Source organism: Sorex fumeus, unplaced genomic scaffold (assembly GCF_029834395.1).
Source record: "Sorex fumeus unplaced genomic scaffold, SorFum_2.1 ptg000111l, whole genome shotgun sequence".
NCBI lineage: Eukaryota > Metazoa > Chordata > Mammalia > Eulipotyphla > Soricidae > Sorex > Sorex fumeus.
Window position 1 is genome coordinate 7,135,461 of NW_026606168.1, and position 21,768 is coordinate 7,157,228.

The 21,768-nt window shown below is 38.8% G+C and overlaps 1 protein-coding gene across 1 annotated transcript in view; it reads right to left on the bottom strand.

Annotated features, from left to right (window-relative positions):
* The window catches only part of FBN1 (fibrillin 1), a 255,857-nt gene that overhangs the window by 74,759 nt on the left and 159,330 nt on the right, over positions 1 to 21,768 (bottom strand). Inside the window, exons 15-29 of the mRNA XM_056135363.1 lie at positions 20,231 to 20,353; positions 18,837 to 18,989; positions 15,411 to 15,464; positions 14,658 to 14,783; positions 12,063 to 12,188; positions 11,412 to 11,531; positions 11,053 to 11,190; positions 10,193 to 10,243; positions 8,481 to 8,606; positions 5,787 to 6,014; positions 3,719 to 3,844; positions 3,470 to 3,598; positions 2,327 to 2,452; positions 2,115 to 2,240; positions 606 to 728 (exon numbers count right to left, since the gene is read on the bottom strand). Of these exons, the coding sequence (XP_055991338.1) occupies positions 606 to 728; positions 2,115 to 2,240; positions 2,327 to 2,452; positions 3,470 to 3,598; positions 3,719 to 3,844; positions 5,787 to 6,014; positions 8,481 to 8,606; positions 10,193 to 10,243; positions 11,053 to 11,190; positions 11,412 to 11,531; positions 12,063 to 12,188; positions 14,658 to 14,783; positions 15,411 to 15,464; positions 18,837 to 18,989; positions 20,231 to 20,353 (1,875 nt within the window). The remainder of the gene's footprint in view (positions 1 to 605; positions 729 to 2,114; positions 2,241 to 2,326; positions 2,453 to 3,469; positions 3,599 to 3,718; positions 3,845 to 5,786; positions 6,015 to 8,480; positions 8,607 to 10,192; positions 10,244 to 11,052; positions 11,191 to 11,411; positions 11,532 to 12,062; positions 12,189 to 14,657; positions 14,784 to 15,410; positions 15,465 to 18,836; positions 18,990 to 20,230; positions 20,354 to 21,768) is intronic.

A 21,768-nucleotide genomic window follows, 5' to 3' on the forward strand; every position in this document is an offset into this window, starting at 1 on the left:
ATGGTTTTAGTGAATTCATTTATTTTCAATGTCAAATTTTTAGAGTCTAATTTATAACAAGGATTTTCAAGGGAGATTTTTCTAACTTGGGTCAAAAAAAGTTGAGTCCCCAAGTTCTTTTATAACTCAAGTCAAGATTAAAACCCATTGCCTGACTTCATTTATTATCTGTAGCTGCCTATATTGTCTCTTCCAGCCCAGGTTGGAACAATAAGGGTTCTAAATTAGACAGGAGTTCTCAATTTTTGGCATATGTCTTTTTCAATTAGAGGAGTTATACAACAGATCTTTGGGACACAACCTCAGGAGCTTCTGATTTCACAGATCTGGGGTAGGGCCTGACGTTTTGCTTTTCAAACACATTTTCAGGTGATACAGATACTAATACTGCTATTCTAGGGAATAAACTCAATAGCCCTGAGGTTAGTTTAAAGACCCGAGAATTATGTTCAATTAATAATAGGTATTTCATAGCACGTGTGCCGGGTTCTAACTCACTCAGCTAAAATATATATGAAATAGAGATTTGAACTCTGGAGAGTCTGGGTCCAAGACTAACCTCTCTCTGCAGGGATCTATTGAGAAGGAAGCAAAAAACTACTTACCAGTGCATGATCTCTGGTCGGGCATTAGTGCAAATCCTGGCTGACAGCTACATTCATAACTACCTTCAGAGTTTGTACAGAAGGTCTCACAGCCTCCATTCATGATGCTACATTCATCGATATCTAAGAAAAACGAAAATATTGTCACCTTCTTCTGTTTACATCACAGATTGTGTTTAAAATTTCTAAGTAAGTAGAGAAAGGATCAAACATGATGGGATCTCAGTAGCTATATAGCAAAACAATGCCCAAAAGCAGAGAGAGAGCATGGGGAAAATTGTCTGCCATGGAGGCAGGGGAGGGTGGAAAAGGGGGGGTATATCGGGGATATTGGTGGTGGGGAATGTGCACTGGTGGAGGGATGGGTGTTTGATCATTGTGTGATTGTAACCCAAACATGAAAGCTTGTAACTAGCTCATGGTGATTCAATTAAATAAAAAAAAAAATTCTAGGTATTGGGTTGAGCAAAATGAAAAACAGAAAATATTCTGGGATCAGTGGCAGTCACTAACTTTTGTTCAATTTCTTCCCTGGGATCCCATATGGTCCCCTGACCCCATCAGGGGTAATCCCTGAGTGTGGCCCCAAAACAAAAACGAACAAAGAAAAGAAAGACAATTACCCATACGTGTAGTGCCACATGCAATGTAGTAGGTTTTCTAGGTCCTAGGAGAATGTCAGCTATGCCAATGGGCACATAGAAGAAATTATCAGGGTCAGTGTTTCAGTTCTAAACTTGATATATCTGCTGATTGGCAGAGTTTCCAGTCCTTTTCAGAAAATTAAGGGGAAGGTCTGAGCTCCCAGTGCCATATTTTAGAATAACTCGGGCTGATTTATGGTTTGGGGTGGAAACCACGTGAGGCTTGGCAATTTCACATGGATCCACCCCAATCCAGGCCAAAACTGGCACTTTCAACAAAATCTCACTTTGACTTTGGGCACAATAAAGCCACAGGACTTTCTGTACCACTCTTGCCAACCCAACTAAACCTACAGAGGGCCAGCCACAAAGCAAAACATTTGTTTCCACAAAACCCTATCTGTGAGGTATGCCAGACTTAACCTCTACTTCATCATATCATGGTCTTCTTTCCCATAGAGGATGTCTCTGACATCCTTGAGTTTTTATAAGCCATGTAAGCATGGCAATTGCTCCCTGTACTCCTTGTCTTTGTCTCAGCATCACCAAGCTTTACGACTTGTTCATTTGTCTTGGCATGCTTTCTCATAAGCAAAGATAAGCTGCTGTTCACAATTCAAAGTAGCCTGGGTCAAAGTGTACTTGTTAGAATGAAAACATTCTGTATTGTCCATTGAGCTGGTTCTCTGAACAGACCAGAACCATGAGCTCCAAAGTTGTAGGAGGATCTATGAGAGGAAATTTTCATACAGAAAGCAAGAAAGAGGTAGTGAAAGAAATGACGGCTGTAACTAGAAATCAGAGGACCTGGCTGGGATGAATCGTCCAAGACAGTAAGTGAGTAAAATGAACATGTGGAGCTTACCCACACAAAACAGCCTGTCGGGCGTGGAATGATAGCCAGGGTTGCAGGCACATTGGTACTTCCCAATGAGGTTCACACAGCGGCCATGGGGGCAGAGGTTTGCACTCAGCTCACACTCATTGATGTCTGCAGAGGAAGTAAGAAGATAACTTTAACCAGATGCTTGTGACACTGGCAGAAAAGTGGGTCCAATACCTAGTTTTCCTCCTTACCTATACAGGCTGAGATATTGGGGGCCAGCTGATGGCCTGGAGGACATTCACAGCGGTAACTTCCTTCTGTGTTGAGGCAAGTACCTCCTCGGCACAAGAGGGGATCTCGTTGACACTCATCAATGTCTGCAAGGCAGAAAGAACCATGTTGAAGGTACTGAAGATATCTTGCTTGAGTCCTCATGCCAGCCCGGTGGGTTCCTGTCACAATGGCTGGCATTTCTGGCTGCTAATGACTCTCAGGGTCCCTTTCTATACAATGCTATCCAACTCACCCAGAATTCAGAAATGCCTGGAAGATAAGAGATCATCTTCTCCTAGACTTGGGGTTGCCCCTCGCCAACTAAAATGGGTAAACAAAATTTTGGTCCCCTTACTTCAGCCACACACTTTAAGTACTCCTTCTTGGGGTCAGCTATAAGTTAAAATACAGCCAAACTCTTCTTTTCTTCCCATGCCCTTAACTGCCTCCCTCGCTTCCTTATGGGTGTCTGAGAAGAGCATTGCCTTAAAAAAGTTCTCATCTCAGCCAGGGAAAGAATTCAATGGGCTGGAGCACATGCTCTGCATGCTAAAAGCCTAACTTTGATCACCAGAACCATATGATCACTAAGAAGCACTGGGAGTGACCCCAAGCACCCAGATGGAAGTATCATCTGAGCACTGCTGGGTGTGACCTCCCCCACTAGCAAAACAAAGGCCAAACAAACAGAAACACTCCATCTTGGCTAGGGATGTAGCTCAGTGGTAGACCTCTCACTTTGCATGTATGAGGGTTTAAACTGGATTCCCAATATCACACACACATATATACATACAATCCCCATTTTAGTCTTGTTTCTAAGGAACCTCCATTTCCATCATCTACATCTAGGTTATAGCATGTGTTTGAATTATTCTCTCATCCCTAGGGTGTTAAACTTAATTCTTGGGGACCTTCAACTGTGTGCAAAGCCACCCACCACTGCACAGCACGACTTCCCTCTTTCCTCTCCAGGCCAGTCTTCCTCTGTCCTGGACAGATTTCTGACTCAGGAGACCAATGCCCCAGGGAGTAAGAAGAACCTGGGACTTCGACTCTTGAGTCATCAAAGCCTTTGAAACCCTTCTTTACTCAGACTTATCAATTGTCCACATACTTACCCATGCAGTTCTTCATCATCATGAATCCACTTTCATAGCCTTCATCGCACTTGCATTCAAAGTCTCCAGGGGTGTTCACACACTGGCCTCGGCCACAAAGGTCAGGAGAGATGCGGCATTCATCAATATCTGCAGAAAACAGTCCATGGCAAGTAAGTTCGGCATGACAGCAGCCTTCATTCCTGTGCCAACAAACTTAAACTGGGGGCTGGGAAAACTGCTCCCCCAGCACCAACCCCATCCACTGACCTGTGCAGTTCCTCTCTTCAGAATCAAGAGCAAAGCCACTGTCGCACCTGCACTTAAAGCTGCCGATGGTGTTTCTGCACTTGCCATGGGTACAGAGGCTGGGAATCATCTTACACTCATTGATATCTTCAAGAAAGAGAGAATACGGTTAAAGCTTATGAGAAACCAATGAAGAAGGCTCACTACCCCACATTTTTAAACCCAGGATGTATAATGGTCTTAATTTAAGATCTCAGCAATATGCATTTTACAGAGGGAATGAAACTCCTGCAACTGGGTTCAAAGAGCAAATGAGCTATTTTATTAACAATGATAAAAAGTGAGAAGTAGGACTTTGTAAACATTTTGAATTTTTAAAAATTCTACATTTTAGAAAGTATGTGAGAGAAGCAAAACATATATTTATTGGGGTTTTTAAATCCCAGACTGATATTACTGAGATTTAAGTAAATTCACTGTCTGATACATACTGAACTCTTAGTAACAGTATGCCAAATAAATGCACAAATATTTTAAACCTCTGGGGTCTGCATTTAAAGCATGTAAATGATTCTTAGAAAATAATACCCCACAGTAGCCAATTGAGTGTATAATGAAATGAGATATTCATTTATGATTTTTGGATGCATTTTTTTAAAAACACAGAATTTCACAGATGGTGCCAATTATATTTTAAATTATTTGCAAGTAATATATACTACTCAAAATATTTTTGCAATATTGCATATATTAAGGATTTACTAATATAATTAAGAGAGTTACTTGTACACCAGGAGACAGAATATATAACATGGCATCTGAGTTTTGCCTTAGAGGGTCATTTTGAAAGCAATAACTAAAGCTTAAATATACTGATTCAATTTTACAAAATATCAGAGGAAACAAAAGAGGTAGACTCAATCTTAAGAACATCAAGTCCTTCTACAGATAAGTATAGCTGCAGAATTGGGAGCAATTCATTCATATTCCTGTTAGTTTTGCAGAGACACTGAAAAGGTACACCTAAAAATTGTCTTCTCTATAGAGAGCCTAATTTTAACTCTCAGGCTTCTTGCTCCAACACTCAGCAAAAAAAAAAAAAAAAGTTCATGCTTTTTTACTTTCAGTTTTTGGGCCACACCCAGGTGTGCTCTTGGCTTACTCCTGTCTTTGAACTCAGAAATCACTCCTGGTGAGCTTGGGGGAATCATATGTGAAGCCCGGAATGGAACCTGGGTCAACCACACCTAAGACAAGTACCTTACTCATTGTACTATGGCTCCAGCCCCACTTTTTTTTAAGGATTAGGGTAATTAGGAGATATTTATATCATTTTCAACTTTTATAAATTGATTTAATTGTGAAGTACAATAAGTAGATCCAGACTTTTAAAACACAAAAACAATACACAGTATCTTATAAGATACTGTGGGCAACCACTATAAAACTTTATACTGGGAACATAAGCTGTTCTCTGAATAATCAAAATATTGAGTAACCAATTAAAATTTTTCCATATGTTAAAGGGAAAAAGTTCTATATTATTGTGCAGAGAAGGTTAAACCAATTTTCGAATTATATTAAATCTGTAACTTCTTAATTTTTTGAATATTGCATAGTAAACTGAAATCATATTTGAAACATTATAAGTCACCAAACTTCTCACCATAGGACTAAATTCCACTACATTTGGACAAAGAAAATTTGCCCCTGGATCTCCTATGCATTGCCCTTCCACTATCTAGGTGACATGGATATTTTAATCATCAGACAAAAAGTCATCACCCAGGATTTAGCAAATAGCATGAGAATTTCCAAAACTTTAGATCCATGTGGCTAGTAAAATTAACTTTAACACTTAATAATGCCAGGTAGTGTGTAAAGCAGATAACCTCAGGAAGCCTTGATAGATATTCAAAGTAAAATCATTTCAGAGCATACTGCTTGCTCATTGTCAATTAGAAAGCAAAGAATGCCTGATAAGAGGGTCAGGTTGGATCGTATTGAAGACAACCATTGTAATTCTTAGTTCACAGAACACCTCGCCATTACCAAAGGAAGCATAAATCAACTCTGGAAATTGTTGTACCTTTAAAGAAAGGTTTCCCATTTGTGATTTCCTTCGTGGCGAATCCAGGTCCTCTGGGACACAGTTCATCATACTCAGGCGTGTTTCTCACTGGACACTCTTCACACTCGTGGGTGCCCCAGGCTGCGCCCACGGAGCAGCAGCAGGCATCCATGCGGTGGCGGCCAGCGATGGGCAGGGTGCACTCCTCATCATCATAGCGCATGTAGCAGGTCTCCAGGCGGATGTCTGCCAGAGAGAACACACAGAGGTGAGGACAGATACTTGCTTCCGGAGCCCCAAACGGAGTAGGTGAAGCACAACATATGTGACAGTTTTCTCTTTCCTTTTTGACAAGAATTCTATTTTCATTCTCCTAAAGGAACCCAGATCAGTGTTCCCGCCTGACAAACATGTGGGCACCCCATGCTTATCCGCAGCTCCTATTCGTGGAGAGTTTCCTCTGAGTGTCAGACATTTTCTGACAATACCATCTTAAGGTACAATATTTTGAGAACCCCTACTTTGCTACTAGGAGATCTGCTTTCTCCCTGGAAAGACTAGTCTATTCTCAGTGAGGCATCTTACAGTGCTTTAATCTCTCTTCTCTACTAGGAAAACATAGGCACTCTATTGCTGGCCTGGAAGCTCATTCCAATTCCTTTCCCTTCTTCATTTGGAAGGAACTGGAATGACAACTTTTGAAATAAATTCTACCCCTAAAGGGGAAAGTAACAAGCACAAGCAATGAATTCATTCCCACCTCTGACAAGAAACACTTTCATCACCCCACATGGTGTTCAAGTGTGAGTTCCTCTAGACACACCAGTCTCAACTCTAGATTAATTAGATTGTGAGAAATTGAGGAAAGATCAACAAACCAGAGGTCAGAATACCTGGAATTGGAATTGCTTATCACAGACAAATTATTACCCCTGATCCAGAATTTTTCAAACCTGAAATATGAGGTCAGACCCATTTCTCAGGGCGATGCTGTGAAGTTCATATGAGATTATACAACTAAAATTTGTAAATTAAAACATAAGGCATCACCTTTCCCTTCTTTCTTCTTCAAAATATGGTCAGTAACCATTCACCTAAGAGTCTAAGCTTCCATTAATATTTGAAAGCTTCCTGTGCCAGGGAGGGGCTCAGAGGTAGGAGCATGTGCTTTTTGTTCAGAGAATCTGGGTTCCATCCCCAGCACCACCTGGTCTCTATGCACCACGGAATGATGCCTGATCACAGAGCATGGTGTAGTCTCCAAATTGGGACCACTGGATGTGAACATATATGCATATGCATGTATGCATACAAACATAGATATATGCATATAATATACATACATCTACCTATAAAATAAGGCTTCTAAAGCCTTGGACAAATCAAATCGCCTCTACTGAGACAGATAAATTTGAGGGAGATTTCCCAGGTGGTGATCAGGAAGCCTAGGGTCTCCTCCCAGAGACTAGGCTAACCAGGGTAGTGGCTCAAAAAATCTGGAAGGTGGTTTTTATTAAATGCTGATCCCCCTTAGCAAAGAATCTAAGACTCACAACAACATTAACTAACATCCATGGTCAGAAAGGATTCCAGCCGTTGAATTTCAGCTATTCTACTTCATACTGCTTGTGTTATGAACCATAAAGTTTTGTATTTAAAGGTTTGCTTGATCTCATTTATAGTGATCCAAATCCCTTAACCACATACCAGTCTTTCCACCACCTTTGCTGGGGATTACTGAACCTGTTCTTCAGACTAATACAGTTTCACACACACGGCATGACAGCATGATTGTCAGGGTCCTGGCCTCTGAAACTGGAGATCAAGGGACCTATTCGCATCAGTCAAGAAGCCATGAGAATCACCCCAAAGTCACTCCACTGGCAAGAAGGAGGGATCTCACACTTGCTGAATGTGATTTTCTAAGAAGTCTAGGATCTGTGACTCATCTCTCCCATGCCACTGCCTCCTGGACTCCAGGAACTGGCTTGGAGCATCACACCCAGGCGGGCAGTGACGACAGTCCGGGGCTCTGTCTAGCTCATGTTTCACGGCTGTGGCACTCTTCATCTCTCACCTCACAGCTGTTCTTTCAAGGACTTGTCCTTCTGGCAGGGTTAGGCTGTGCCTATCAGGCAAAAACTCCAGATTTCAATTGAGCATTCTCTCTGCTTCATTTACCTTGTGTCTGATAGTACATGGTACATGAGGAGCAGATTTAAAAGCTCTAGCATAACTAGGGTGGTGATGATTGAAGCAATAGTTCCATGTAATTAAAGACTATAGTTTCTTCTCACCAATACATTCTCTACTCTTTTTTTAATGTTTTTTTTTGGGGGGGGGTGAGGAGTGGTGAAGGGAGTGTCACACCCGAAGGTGCTACTCCAGGCTCAGTGCTCTGGGGACCAGATGGTCTCTTGCATGAAAATAATGCACAATAAAACTTTAAGATATTTTCTAAGCCCACTATTCATTTTTATAAAGTATAAGCAAAACACTTATTCTTTAAGGTTAGGTTTAAAAGGTTAACCTTAACCTTGCCTTAACCTTGTAAAGGTTGCCTGTCAAGGAACCCATCATGGATTTGAAAGAATAGGTTGATTTGGGGTATGCATTTGTACTTGGAGCTAAGTATTCAGCTCTATCTTGTTAACTGAGTCCTTAAAAGTCTTTAAAAAACAATATTTGGAAAGTAATAAGCTTAGTATTTACCTAGGCATATCCTTCCTGTGGTATCCAAAGTCATCCCACTAGGACATTCACACCTAAATGATCCCGGAGAGTTAACACAGACGCCATTTTTGCATACTCCTGGGAACACTTGACATTCATTTATATCTATGAAGAAAAAGACAAAAGGTTAATATAGATGCACATTACTGCTTGGCTTTAGTGCATTTACAGAGTTCCTAATTATTCTCACAAGACAAAAGGTCATTTTGAACTAGTTCAAGAACTAGTTTGCCTCCAAATAGCTCATTAGAGAAATTCTCAGATGATTGAATAACAGCTGAACTGAGCCCACTTTTTAATAAATGCAATAGTTTTTCCTTTTGTCTCAGGGAGGAATTTTGGAATTTTGGAATTTCAGGGACAGGTGGTCAGTACAATGTACTAGGGGACATCTTGGGAAAACTTCCAGGAGCCATATAGTTCGTTTCATGAGAGCAGGTATCTGGAAGTCAGTGGAGAAATCAGGACTTCATCTTTAAATCTAGCAAAGTTGAAAGACTTGAAGGTGAGCATAGGGAAAAAAAACTCACTGAAAAATATATGGGCCCAGCCAAATAAATTTCTTTTGAGAAGAGACACTTTCAGGAAGTGTTTAGAGTTATAATGAGCAAGGGACTCAGATTCAGTGGCCAGCTTAAATGGGGAGAGTTAATGTTCAGGTTCATTCATTCATCATTCACCAAAATCTCCCTTACATGTTCCAGTTCTTCCCAATTTGCTAAATGGAGAGCAGTATGTTCTCTGCGCTTAATTTAGAAAAATATTCACCATCAAGTTAATCCAAAGAAATGCACTTACTTGTCAATGCCAAAAGAAGGGAGGGGGCAGGAGTGTTAGCTAAGAAAATCACATACTGTGTTTCTATTTAGGAAAAATAACTTTTCTAGCCAAGGATGTTGGGAAAGAATTCTAAATCCTTCCTTATAAGAGAGATAAATGGGGAAGGGGAAATTTACCTTTGGGTTTTTTTGTTGTTGTTCTGACGACTTATGTGTTTCTGAGGTCAGATAAGTTATTAACAGTGGGTCTGAAGCAGAGAAAGGCCAAGGGATTCAGTCATCATTTGGAAAAGAAAACCTTGGGTGGGGGTTGTAGTGTTCCTCTTTATTTTAGCAGGAGAAAACTTCATTTTATCCCACATATGGGACTAATTGCTGTTTTTAAAATTTTTCAGCTGCTGTGTCATGTCAGGTTGTGTTAGTCACCCTGACCTCTGTCTATTCAGGACTCTTTGAGAAAGAAAGAATCCAGCAAACTGGAGAGAATCCATACAGACTTCCAAAAGTGAGGCAATAGAACATGTCCTTCTATATCAGCTATGGCCATGAAACAAACTCACAATCAAAAAGTTTGTACAAGCCAAGAAAAATGCATGTTTTACAGCCTCATTGAAGACTTCCTGCTTTGCTTCTATAGGTAGTAATTCGAAAGCACAGTCCCTCTCAACCGTAATTAGTCTAAAACATATTTAGCCACCACACCCTGCCTTTAGGTCATGGTGTTCTGACATTGGCAATAGAATAGATGGACTCTTGAAATTAGCATTCACTCAACGTTGCAGTTCTCATTATTTCTTTTTCACTGCTGCATATGTCTTACTGTGAAGTTACGTGACAACCTTATGCAATCCAAGTTAACACAAGCGTTCTTCATGTATACAGAAAGCTATTGTTTATAAACAACTGGAATACCTTCACATTGCGTTCCTTTAATCCTTGAATAGCCTTTACCACATATGGGATCTGTAAAACAAAATAAGAGAATTTGAGATAACAATATCCAGACTTTGTAAGGATATAGTTATGGCATAGCATAAGAAACAAAAAAAGAGGAGCAAGAATGTGAATTAGATTTTGTTGTCTTGAAAAAGTTTCAAATAACAAAGTGTTTCTTAGATAAAGAGAAGAAAAATTAAATGACTCCTTGATAAAGTTCAATTATTTTAAGATATTCCACAATACTTGAAAGTACCCTAAAGATCATATTAACTGATAACAATAAGAAATATTAACTAGATTTCCTTACTACTACTAGCTCAAAAATTCAGAAACGCACTATAGGATTACTTCAACATGAGTACGAAAAACAAACTCTGGAATTTGAAGATGTTATGTTCCGTGGCACTGACACTCGACAGTTTCATACATTTATCTATTCAAAAAGGGAATCAACAAAATCATCAGTAGGTCTCTTGTAAGACAGCACTGCAAGGAATTTAGAGGATTAGTCATGAAACCATATCAATTTATTGGAAGAAAATATGTGGCTATAAAAAGCTCAGGACTCCTAATCATGAGCTTACTGAGAGTCAACTTGAATTGCTGAGCAATGAAAGCAAAACTAGCTAAGCACATTACAATGTGGTGATAGCAAACAATAAATTAACCAGATCACATAAAACTATTGCCCTTGACATTTTCCTGCCAGCAATCTTTGCACTGAGGCCATCAAATAGCATCTTCTAAAATTCCTCTGTGAACCTAAATGACCGAAGTACTGGACAGCCCATTTCTAATAAAAGTGATAAGTGGGATAGGCACAGGACTCTTACCAAGTTGACAGAGGGTACAGGGGCTCCCCCAGGCAGCACCAAGGGAAGAGCAGCACTCAGACTTCAAGGTGGCACCATTGATATTGATTTCACACCGTCCATCAATGACTGTCTGCCAGCAAGTACCCTTGATGGTTTCTGCAGTGTAGAGAGGAGAGCGACAATAAGTGCTTGATTAAAATCTACATAAAAATTTAAACAAATGTAATGGAATTATAGCAAGAATAGCGTCATAAAACAAGTATAAAGACAATTTTACATTTTGCTCAGGAAAACTTGAACTCTTTGCTGGTAAAGAGGGACATTAAGTACAGCAGTACTGGAAAACAAAGGGAAATCATTCTCAGAAAGACAAATACCTATGCAGATGGTTTTTGTTGCATCCAAAGTACTTTCAGAAGAGCATTCACAAATAAAAGAGCCTGGGCTGTTCTTGCATACTCCATTAATGCAAGGATTTGATTCACATTCATCAATGTCTGTAACAAGAACAGGTATACATTATAGTTGGAAACTAGTCTTAAGTGGGAATGAGTACTTAAATGTTCTCAGTTGCTACCTCATAGCCTTCATTTAGCAGTAAAGTTGGTCTAAATAGGTTTTATCTAGATGAAATGCAACAAATAGTATTGGAGTACATGAGTCACATGGCAGAATCTCTTTATTTAAAAACTCTGGAGCAAATGTGTAAATGTGTAATTTTTGAATTACAAACTCAAAGAATAGATACACATATTATCTTCATCCCTTAAATTACTCCAAGTTAAATGGCCACTGGGGAAAATGAAAATTGAATATTTTAAAGGACATTTAAATACAAGCTAATGAAAAATAAAATAACTATTTCAAGTACTGTCAGTGTCTTAAAATGTGCATGCAAATGCCCTTTAGAGGAAGAAGATTACAGGGTAGTCTAAATTCCTAAAATAGAAATTAATTTATTTTTATGGACTTTTACTGCATTCCAAAAGAGAGTACAGTACTTGGTATGAGAACAAAAGGTAACTTACCTTCACAGGTTTTTAGTTCAGGTTTGTATATAAATCCCTTGGGACAGGTACAGACAAAACTTCCAGGAGTGTTTCTACACTGTCCATTGTCACAAAGTAGACTGTTCAATGCACATTCATTAATGTCTAGGGGGAAAAGTGAAAAATTTTTAAAGTTTAAAAAATTTTTTAAATTTAAGAAATTTTAAAACTATTAAAAGAGAATTGTATCTTGCATCCAACTTCTTTCCTTTTTTAGGTTGTTGTAAAAGATGTAGTGATACTAACTGAAGTGAAAAGGAAAAATTTCTGTACCATTGATTTCTGCCTTGATTATCTAATTCTAGGAAAATGGGGTCTTGACCTAATTCTCTTTGTGGGTGGAGGTTTAAAACCACAGTCAGCTATGCTTAAGGCTTACTCCTGGCTCTAACTCAGGGATCACTCATGGTAACCTTTTAGGGAGATCAAACATGGATCAGCTGCATGCAAGGCAAACCTGTTGCTCTATGTCTCTGGTGCTTTGACCTAGTTTTTTATACTAAGTATCTACACGATTTAAAGTGAGAAAACACTACTTATTCATTTCAAGTTTTCTTTAGTAAAGTAAAGTAAAGTAAAGTAAAGTAAAGGCCCTCCCTTTGATCATCGATTTGCTTGAGTGGGCCCAGTAACGTCTCCATTGGAGACTTTGTTGTTACTGTGCCTGGCATATCGAATACGTCACGGGGAGCTTGCCAGGCTCTGCCGTGTGGGCGAGATACTCTCGGTAGCTTGCCGGGCTCTCGGAGAGGGGCGGAGGAATCGAACTCAGGCCGGCCATGTTGTCTGCGTGCAAGGCAGACGCCCTACCACTGTGCTATCGCTCCAAAATAATCTTTTTGTAATTGTTTCACTGTGCCAAAACTAAAAGGACTAATCCTATAAATTTAAGAAACAAACTGTTAAGCATAGATGAATGATCTTTCATATGTGTTGGTTCCTGCATATTTATTTCTTGAATAATTTAAAAGGAATTCAGTAGCATTTATTTTAAAGTATTAAACATATTCTGAGTACAGAACTATCAAGAAAAAAATTACACTCAAGTCTCTGAGAGCTAAAAAAAAAACTCCATTGACCAATCAGATGCAAAAGCTTTTAGATATATATTACTTAGATCATCTGGGAGGTGCAGAAATTATGTTTTTTTAATCCAGTTGGGCTAAATTATACTAAATATCTTATAAAATAGGTTCCATAAAGGCATAAATAATTTTTTAACACGTTTATTCTGATTAGTTCATCCTCTGACACACTAGAAACTCTCACACAAAGGATGCACAGATTCAACACTGGAGAGCTTGGCCAGGTGTACGTCACTAAGTACACTTCTATTAGCAACCTAGTCATGAAGTACTTAAAATATGAGGAAATTACAATGCTGTGTTATTGTCTTAACAAACAGCCTGATAAGAATTCTGTCAAAAATTAGAGAAAAATGCGAATGTATCCCAAAGGGGTCAGTATTATTCTGACATCATGAAATCTTAAAGTTGGATGATACCAAAAGGATCTGAAACCTTAAATTGAGAAATCAGTGCTTACGATTGGTGGTCTTCAACCACCAGTCTGCATATGTGTCAGTGTTCAAATTTGTAGAGGGGTCAAAACCCACTGATCTACCAACTTGGTTGCAACTGCTAGTCTGTGGAACAATGTGCAGGACAGGTGCTGGTCTACAGGTGTGAGAAGATAGAACACCAAATAAAATTTAAAAAATCGTACCTTGGGGCCAGAGAAACAGTACAATGGGCATTTGCCTTGCATGTGGCCAACCTGGGTTCAATACCCACCATCCCATATGGTCCCCGAGTACTGCCAGGAGTGATCCCTGAGCACTGCCAGATGTGGGCAAAAAAAATCTAAAACAGAGACAGTCCCTGTGTAGGAACTGGTTTGAGTGAATCTCTGATTCCTAAACTTGCTGTTCTGAGTAAAATCTGAAATATGAACATACTTCTGACCTGAAGTATGTTCTTCATATACATTCCAGAGTCCAACTTTGGAATGGATTCTAAAGCACTGAAGGAAGAATCCCTACAGCCTCCTCAACGCTCTCTTTTGCTTCCCAAAGAAGAAACGGAACCATCTCTGTATTTCTGGAATGCCCAAACAAATAACAAGTTTTCAGGACTTGAAGAGAGGCTCTTATAGAAAAATAAAATAGTGAATTAAATTTCATTTAAATATAATGTTTTAAATTTAATTGTTTGTTTTGGGGGCCACACCCAGTAATGTCTGGGCTTAATCCTGGCTCTATGCTCTTAACTTTATGGGGTGCAGAGGGCATTATTGGGTGCCAAGAATCAATTCCTGGTTAGCAGGGGTGCAAAGCAAGTGCCCTACCTGCTGTACTATATCATTCCAGCCCCCTGAATGTAATTTTAAAGTACCACGTGTACTCAAATGTCAACTATATACTCCTAAAGTCTGTGAAAAGGGAGAATTTCCATCAAAAAGTCAATGTTGATCACAAATAAGGGAAAGCCAGCCTTGGGCCAGGAATAAAAAGGAGGGATAAAAAAATACTGCAGTCAAGGGGGAGGCTTTTTGAAAACAGCTGAAGCTTCTTACCAATGCAGTTTTTTCCAGTTGAATCCACCTCATATCCTGAATTGCATATACATTTGTAGGTCCCACGGAGATTTTCACAAATTCCATTTGGGCAAATATCAGGATCTAACGCACACTCATTTATATCTGCACCACAAAAACAGCTCAAAATCAATCACAATCAAAAATAAATTCCAAATGGCATTGCCAAAAAATAACATTACAATGATTAGATAAAAAAAAAAGCTGCTCCCCCAACATCAAGATATTCTACATCAAATTTTCTTCCTTCTCGTCCATGAGAGAAATTGGCATTTAACAGATAATTTTTGTCCCCCTGTGCTACAAAAATAAGATAGTAGACTACTGTCATCGCTTAATGACAAGTAATGCACCACTACAAATCACTCAAAATATTGAAGGATGACAGTTTAATTGAGTCCATAACTCTGAATTGTATGACAGTGAAAGATCCGGAGGAGGGCCAGACTTCCCGTTCCCATGACCCCAGTCCCTGTGTCTCATCAGACCACTCTATCAATCCCACTAAGGGAGCTCTAATTCCCCAGTACCCACCCCCCTCCCGTTCCTACTCTGCAATCATAGGATCCACTTACCACTGCCTGTCTGCCACGGGGGGCTTCTCAGTGACCCAAGCATACCAGAGAAGGTGTAAGACCAAACTACTGTTAAGGTCCCAGCTGGAAACCCAGAGAGACACCCTGGACATCTCTGCACATGATTAAGGTAGTAAATTTCAAAGCAAATCCTTACCACTGCCTGCTGATGTCATTCCTGGTCCACTGCTGCAGAGTGCCTGATATTCCGCTGCAATAAATTAACAGATAGTAAATGATTCCCTTGTTTGCCGAACAGATCTATCCTGCCCCTGGCCTTGCACACATCATTTCCTCCAAAGTGAGTGGAACTGAAATATAGTGGTAACGGAAAAGGAGGCATCTCCAGGGGATGGGTGGGAGGTAGCAGGGGGTGGCAGGGAGTCACCCTTAGACCAGACCCCCATTTTAAAGAGTCTGCAGTGCTGAGGGAAATGATTGTTAAGAATAAAGGCATCTTATAGCAATTCCTTGTGCAAAGCACTTTCGGAAAAGGTGTTTTTCCTATAACTTGATTTTGTTCACCAGGGAACACTTTACACTTACAGTGAAATGTGCCTGTTAAAATGTGGTTTCTTAACTGTTAATAAAACTTTCTCCCACCACCTTGGGAACAATTTTGCTTCTTCAGTGAGAGCTGCTTTTACAGGACAATCAAGTTCTTAACATTTTCTCCTTGCTCTCTTCAAGTCCCCCAGCCCCCACTCACAAGAACAAGAAGATATCTACATTTGCATTGAAGGGGATTTTTCAAGTAAACATTATCAGGATACTTGATTTATCCAATATGATACATCCAGAGGGAAAGTATTACATAATGTCAAAACTGTGAGATCTTATTGAAGAAGTTGCTGTAGATAGAATATTTTCCCAAATTTGCCATGGAATCAAATTTCTAGTTCTTAAAATGAATACAATGTTTTACATGCAATTCCATCAGTATTTAGATGAACATAAGAGTGAATAATGAAAATGTAGAACTAACTGCAACCATGCTTTGTCCAAGAAAAAGAAACTAAAGTATCCCCTTAGTTGCCAGTGGTTTCTGGTAACCACAGTGTCTCAGGATCAAATGCAAATTATTTGTGGGAAATGGCAAGAAAACTGGATGGTAAGGAAGAAACTGCAAAAGTCAACTGCATGGTACTGGTGAAGCAGAGTTCTTGTGCTTTTGATGCCAGAATCTTGCATTCCTGATGACAGTGAATACAAATGAGTTATGCAGACAAAAAAAAATTAAGGTTGAAGAATTCAGAGCCTGTGCCTTCTAGCAAACGTAAATTTGAGAAAAGTGATGAAATCCCTTGATTTTTTAAAATCCTCCTAAAGGGAGTAAGGTGGCGGGATGGCAAGGAGTCTGCCACTGTGTGAGTGAAAACCAGGAACCGGGAACCAAAAGAAATGCATCTTCCTTATTCTCTAGTCAGCAATGAATTAAAACACTCACAAGACACTGGAAGCAATAAAACAAGAAAACGAAATCATGTCAGTTTTCTAAAAAGCACTTTGACAGTTAGTGCTAAATCAGCTGATTCTTTCCTAAACGCTGGTGAGTTACTGTACTGTAGAGATGTGGACATGGGGGCAGTTGCGAAAGTTCCCAAGAATTACACACTTCTAGGTTTAATTGATGAATTTTCTGTAAGAAAGGAGTGTTCAGCAGTCAGCGAGAAAGACCTTCATATAGATTTTGCTTGATCTCCGGAGTATAAAGATGAATGTGGGGATTTCTCATTGAATCAACTAAGGGTTTTTTAAGGCATTTTTAGTACCTTGAAAAATCCTCCCTTCCCCTTTCTCTTGAAATGAAGGTATTCCATAAACCTCAGTTTGGAAATCTCATCTACCACATAAGAGGGATGGCGAAACTAAGCTAAATTAAACTACTTCTACCTATGGACTTCTGTGTAAATCCATTCGAATATAAAGCATAAGCAAATAGATTGGGAATTGACTGTAATTCTCTTTAACTGTTTAAAGAAATGGAACTCTTTTGATCATCTTTTTAGAAGCGTACTTCCTTTTTCTATGTATTTTAAGTATTCCTCAGAGATGTACTTGGTCCAGAGGTACAGGCAAAAGCAAAAAATGGTTTTCCCCAAGAGCCCTGAATTTTAAGTTTTGACTTTTCCCCTTGTTCAATTTATAAACAAATTACATACACTCTTGTGCACTGGTTTTCATAATACTCATCTATCTTGTAAATTTGAGTACTTTGTAAGAAAGTTCAAGTACTTATAAGAAAGGAACTTGGAAAACAAATTAGCATACAAAAAGATGAGAGTAATAATAACTAACTGTAGAGTCACATAGCAGTAGATATGTCAGACAAAATTATATCTGTGTATTATGCAATTGAAGTAATGTAAACATGTGTTTAGCTGATTTGTAATCATATATAAAATGATCATTTGCATATTATTTACTGGGTGGTATAATTAGCTCAAATAAAGCTTTCTCTCTTTAATTTGTATCCCTTTCTCTTTAAGTCTTTATTTAACTTTTTCTAATTTCTCACAATATATTTTAATTTAGAACTCTATAATTCAAATGCTATCATTTTCAAGTGACAGATGTTTAAAATTTGTGAGTTGATCTTTAATTAATTATATCTGGAGCTAAAAAGAGTTATATTAATTTTAGATGTATAGCTCACTAATAAGAGCTACATATTTTCAATATTAGGTCTAATTCTATTTTAGGACACTAGAAGTCAACTGCCAAGCTGCTTTAAAATTATGTTCAGATGTTGACAGTCTATTGCCTTAATTTTAATAAATTATTTTTTGCCTTATAAATAGAAATAATTTACAACTGTAGTAGACCTTCTGCATTACCTAACCCAACTCACTTTGTAAAAGGGAAAACTAAGGATCCCTTTTCCATATTATTCCATTCTGTAACTCATTTAAGTAATGTTCACTAACATTAAGCCATCTCAAACCTTTTTGAAAGTAGGTGACTAAATTCCTAAATAAACAAAATCTACCAAGAACTAAATCCTCCAATTAAGCAATTTGTCTGCCTTTGCTGGAGAGCAGTGTCATGACTCATGAATCAGTTTTCTTTTCACTATGCCATGTCACTTCAAATTGAGAAAAATACTTTTCCCTAGGGTTGAATAAAATCATTTAGGAAAAGCACACCTAAATCAACATGAGGAATGTGAATAAAAAACACAGAATCCCTTTTGAAAAAAAAAACCTTGTAAATATTTAGGTAATCTGACAATATTTACTTTTACACTATATAAAAATGTGTCCTTTAATAGATTCTGCAAAATGCAAACACTGAGAAACATTTAGAAAACAAAGCAAGTTACAAATATTCCAAAGAATAAGAACATGATGGAGGTAAAAGAGCTCAGATGGAAGGTACAAATTTTCTGCTGCTTTCAAATGATCATTGGATAGGGTGGGTAATGTGCAACCAGACCCTGTTTTACCCTGGCTATCAACCCAAAAAGGAACATTATATACCTGGAGAATATAGACCACCTTTCCCTGCAACGTCTAGACATGCAAAGACAACAGATGGCAGCAGAAGACTGATTGTATTTGCCCTTCCCCAGGATAACACATACCTGAATTCTGTGCAGGACACGGCTGGCAAGGCTCCCCAAAAGCATACTCAGTGCTAGCACAACAGCATTCAGACTTAGTAACAGCACCAAACAAAGGCTTCACACACTGGCCTCTCTTGTATCCACCGTAGCATGTGCTCCGCATGTGTGTGTCTAAACCGGAAGAAACCTCTGTCATCACACTATCTCTTCAAACAGAGGAGAAAACCCCAGGTCACAACTAAAGCTGGCTTTATACTCTGTTCTATACTCTGTTCCATATCTCTGTTCTAGTCTGTGAGAAAGGCCTCTGGTATTAGGGATCAATAGAAAACAAAACAAAGCCAACCATATTCAGCTTCCAAGAATTGGAACCAATAGACTCTCAATTTTATGGGAACTACAATAGTCAAGTGTGCAATCCTTAAGTTCTGGGGTTATAACTTATTCATTTTTGTCTTTCCCAGGCCTATATAGAGCAGGCACTTAATAAATGTTGACCAAATGATGGATGACTGTTGACTCTCACACCTTGATAAATAAGATCTTTATTAGAAATGTGGCCAACCTCAAAATAAACATGCAATTATTAAATGCCTGCAGTAGATGTGCTTTCAAGAAGGAGAAAGTTTAATCCATAAGAGATTCATTATATAAACCAATAAATGTGAGTTAGCCAAGCAGTGTTTTCTCTACCAGAGAGAGGGCTTCCAAGTCTACTATGCTTCCCAATTTAGAGCAGTTACTAATTATCTTTCTTACAAATAATTAGGATAAAATTTTTGTCATTAGAAAAAATTTCGACTTTCCATAAAACCACTTTAAGACTAATCTATGAGTTTCCTAATAACCATATCGACCTTGACTTTCTGTACTTTCCATTTAATGTTTCGTTCTCTTTGAAAATGGTCACTATGAGGCAATGAGCACATACAGGCTGATTTCAAAAGCCTTTATCAACAAAGAAGAGCTGGAGAAAACTGAGGTCAGCTACATGGTTAGAAAAGAAAAGGTGGAAGGAGAGGTGGGGAACCTTTTGGTATTATGGATCTCAGCATGTCATTTCATAGCTTACATTAGTATCCGAGTTCTACGAGAAGAGAAGGTCATTTTTTTTTCTATTTTGGGTCACACTCGGTGATGTTCAGGGGTTACTCCTAGCTTTACACACAGAAATTACTCCTGGCGGTATTTGGAGGACCATATGGGATGCTGGGAATTGAATCCGGGTCAGCTGTATTCAAGGCAAACGCACTACCTGCTATACTATCGTTTCAGCCCCCATACTCTACAAGAAGAGAAAAAGTACTGTTGATTTGGTGGTTGGCATATACTAACACTACAGCTGCCCCCATAGAGTGTCCATGCTTTTTGTTTTATTGACTGTCAGATGATCTATCCAGCCACGATCTTACCAACACACACGCGTCCATCCAGACCCACAGCCAGTCCGGGGAAGCACTCGCATTTGTAGGAGCCTTCGGTGTTGACACATCGCCCATTCATGCAAATCCCAGGTGTTTCACATTCATTGATATCTGAAGGGGAAAGAAGAAACTATTAAACCTGAAGTGACTTTTGTCTAAATTCCTAACATGTGTTTTGACATGTTTGTATTATGACATAGAGATTGCACTTGTTGCAACTAATTTTCATGTCCTTTGAGAGAATAATGACAAAAACTGTGAGACAGGACACCTGAATTTTCTTTTCCTAAAGAACTATTTTAATAATATCCTCCTAACAGAGTTTTTAATTCAAAATAAGAACGGCAAAGGCAGAAACAAAAGTAGAGAAAGGAAGAATGTGAAGCCTAGAAGACAAAAGAGTTTTGTAGAATGTTTCACATGACTTTTCTGGAGCGGTAGCACAGCAAGTAAGGCGTTTGCCTTACACAAGGCCAACCTGGTCGACCCAGGTTCGATCCCTCCGCCCCTCTTGGAGAGCCAGCAAGCTACCGAGAGTATCTCGCCTGCACGGCAAAACCTGGCAAGCTACCTGTGACTATTCGATATGCCAAACACAGTAACAACAAGTCTCACAATGGAGACGTTACTGGGCCCACTTGAGCAAATCAATGAACAATGGACACAGTGACAGTGACATATATGCATACTTAGGGAAGTCTGGTAAAAGACTTAATTAAACGCATACTAATTACAATAGAGAGTTCCCCCCTCCTAATGGGAAAGTAAAGATGAGACCCAAAATGGTGTTGAAAAGCAAGTATCATTGTTCATTGGTTACTCTGTAACAACTTTTTTAATAAGATGCAAATAGTGCATGTAAGGATTTCCTTTTCTATGATCTTAAAAAGGCAAACTGAAACTGAAACACCTCTGCATTTTCTTAAGCCCACCTTGTATGATACAAACTATATCCAGAGAGTCCAAAATCCCATGTACATACTGTACTTTCAACAGCATTTATATTTAAACATGTATACTCAAATTGATTTAGCTGTTTGGATCACCTTTTCATTCACATTGAGATCTACAGTGAAACAGTGGTAACTGGCAGTCCAAAAATTAATGCAAAATCTTTTTAATGGGGACAAAGATAAAATGTAGATCCAGAAGGCACTGCTCAAAGTGAGCAGATTCATTTTTCAGAGAATCAACAGGGAGGCTGAGTTCTCCATTCTATTTGCTATGACACTGTCCAGTTTTGAACATCACAACTTGGTGAACTCAAAGTTGAGTGCTCAACACTAAAAGAACTTTCTTCCATGATGTCAAAAGAAAATCATGGAAAAGAAGAAATTCAACACACAAGGTATTTTCTTTCTTACTTTCTTCCTTGCTCTCATTACACTATATGTGTTTTACATTCTCTATACAAGATAAAAAGAAGACAAGAATTCTCTCTCTTCTCTCTTTCTCTCTCTAGCTCTGATTCTCAAGCAAGAAAACCTTGCAAACCATCATATTCTTTCAAATGAATGGAACAACCT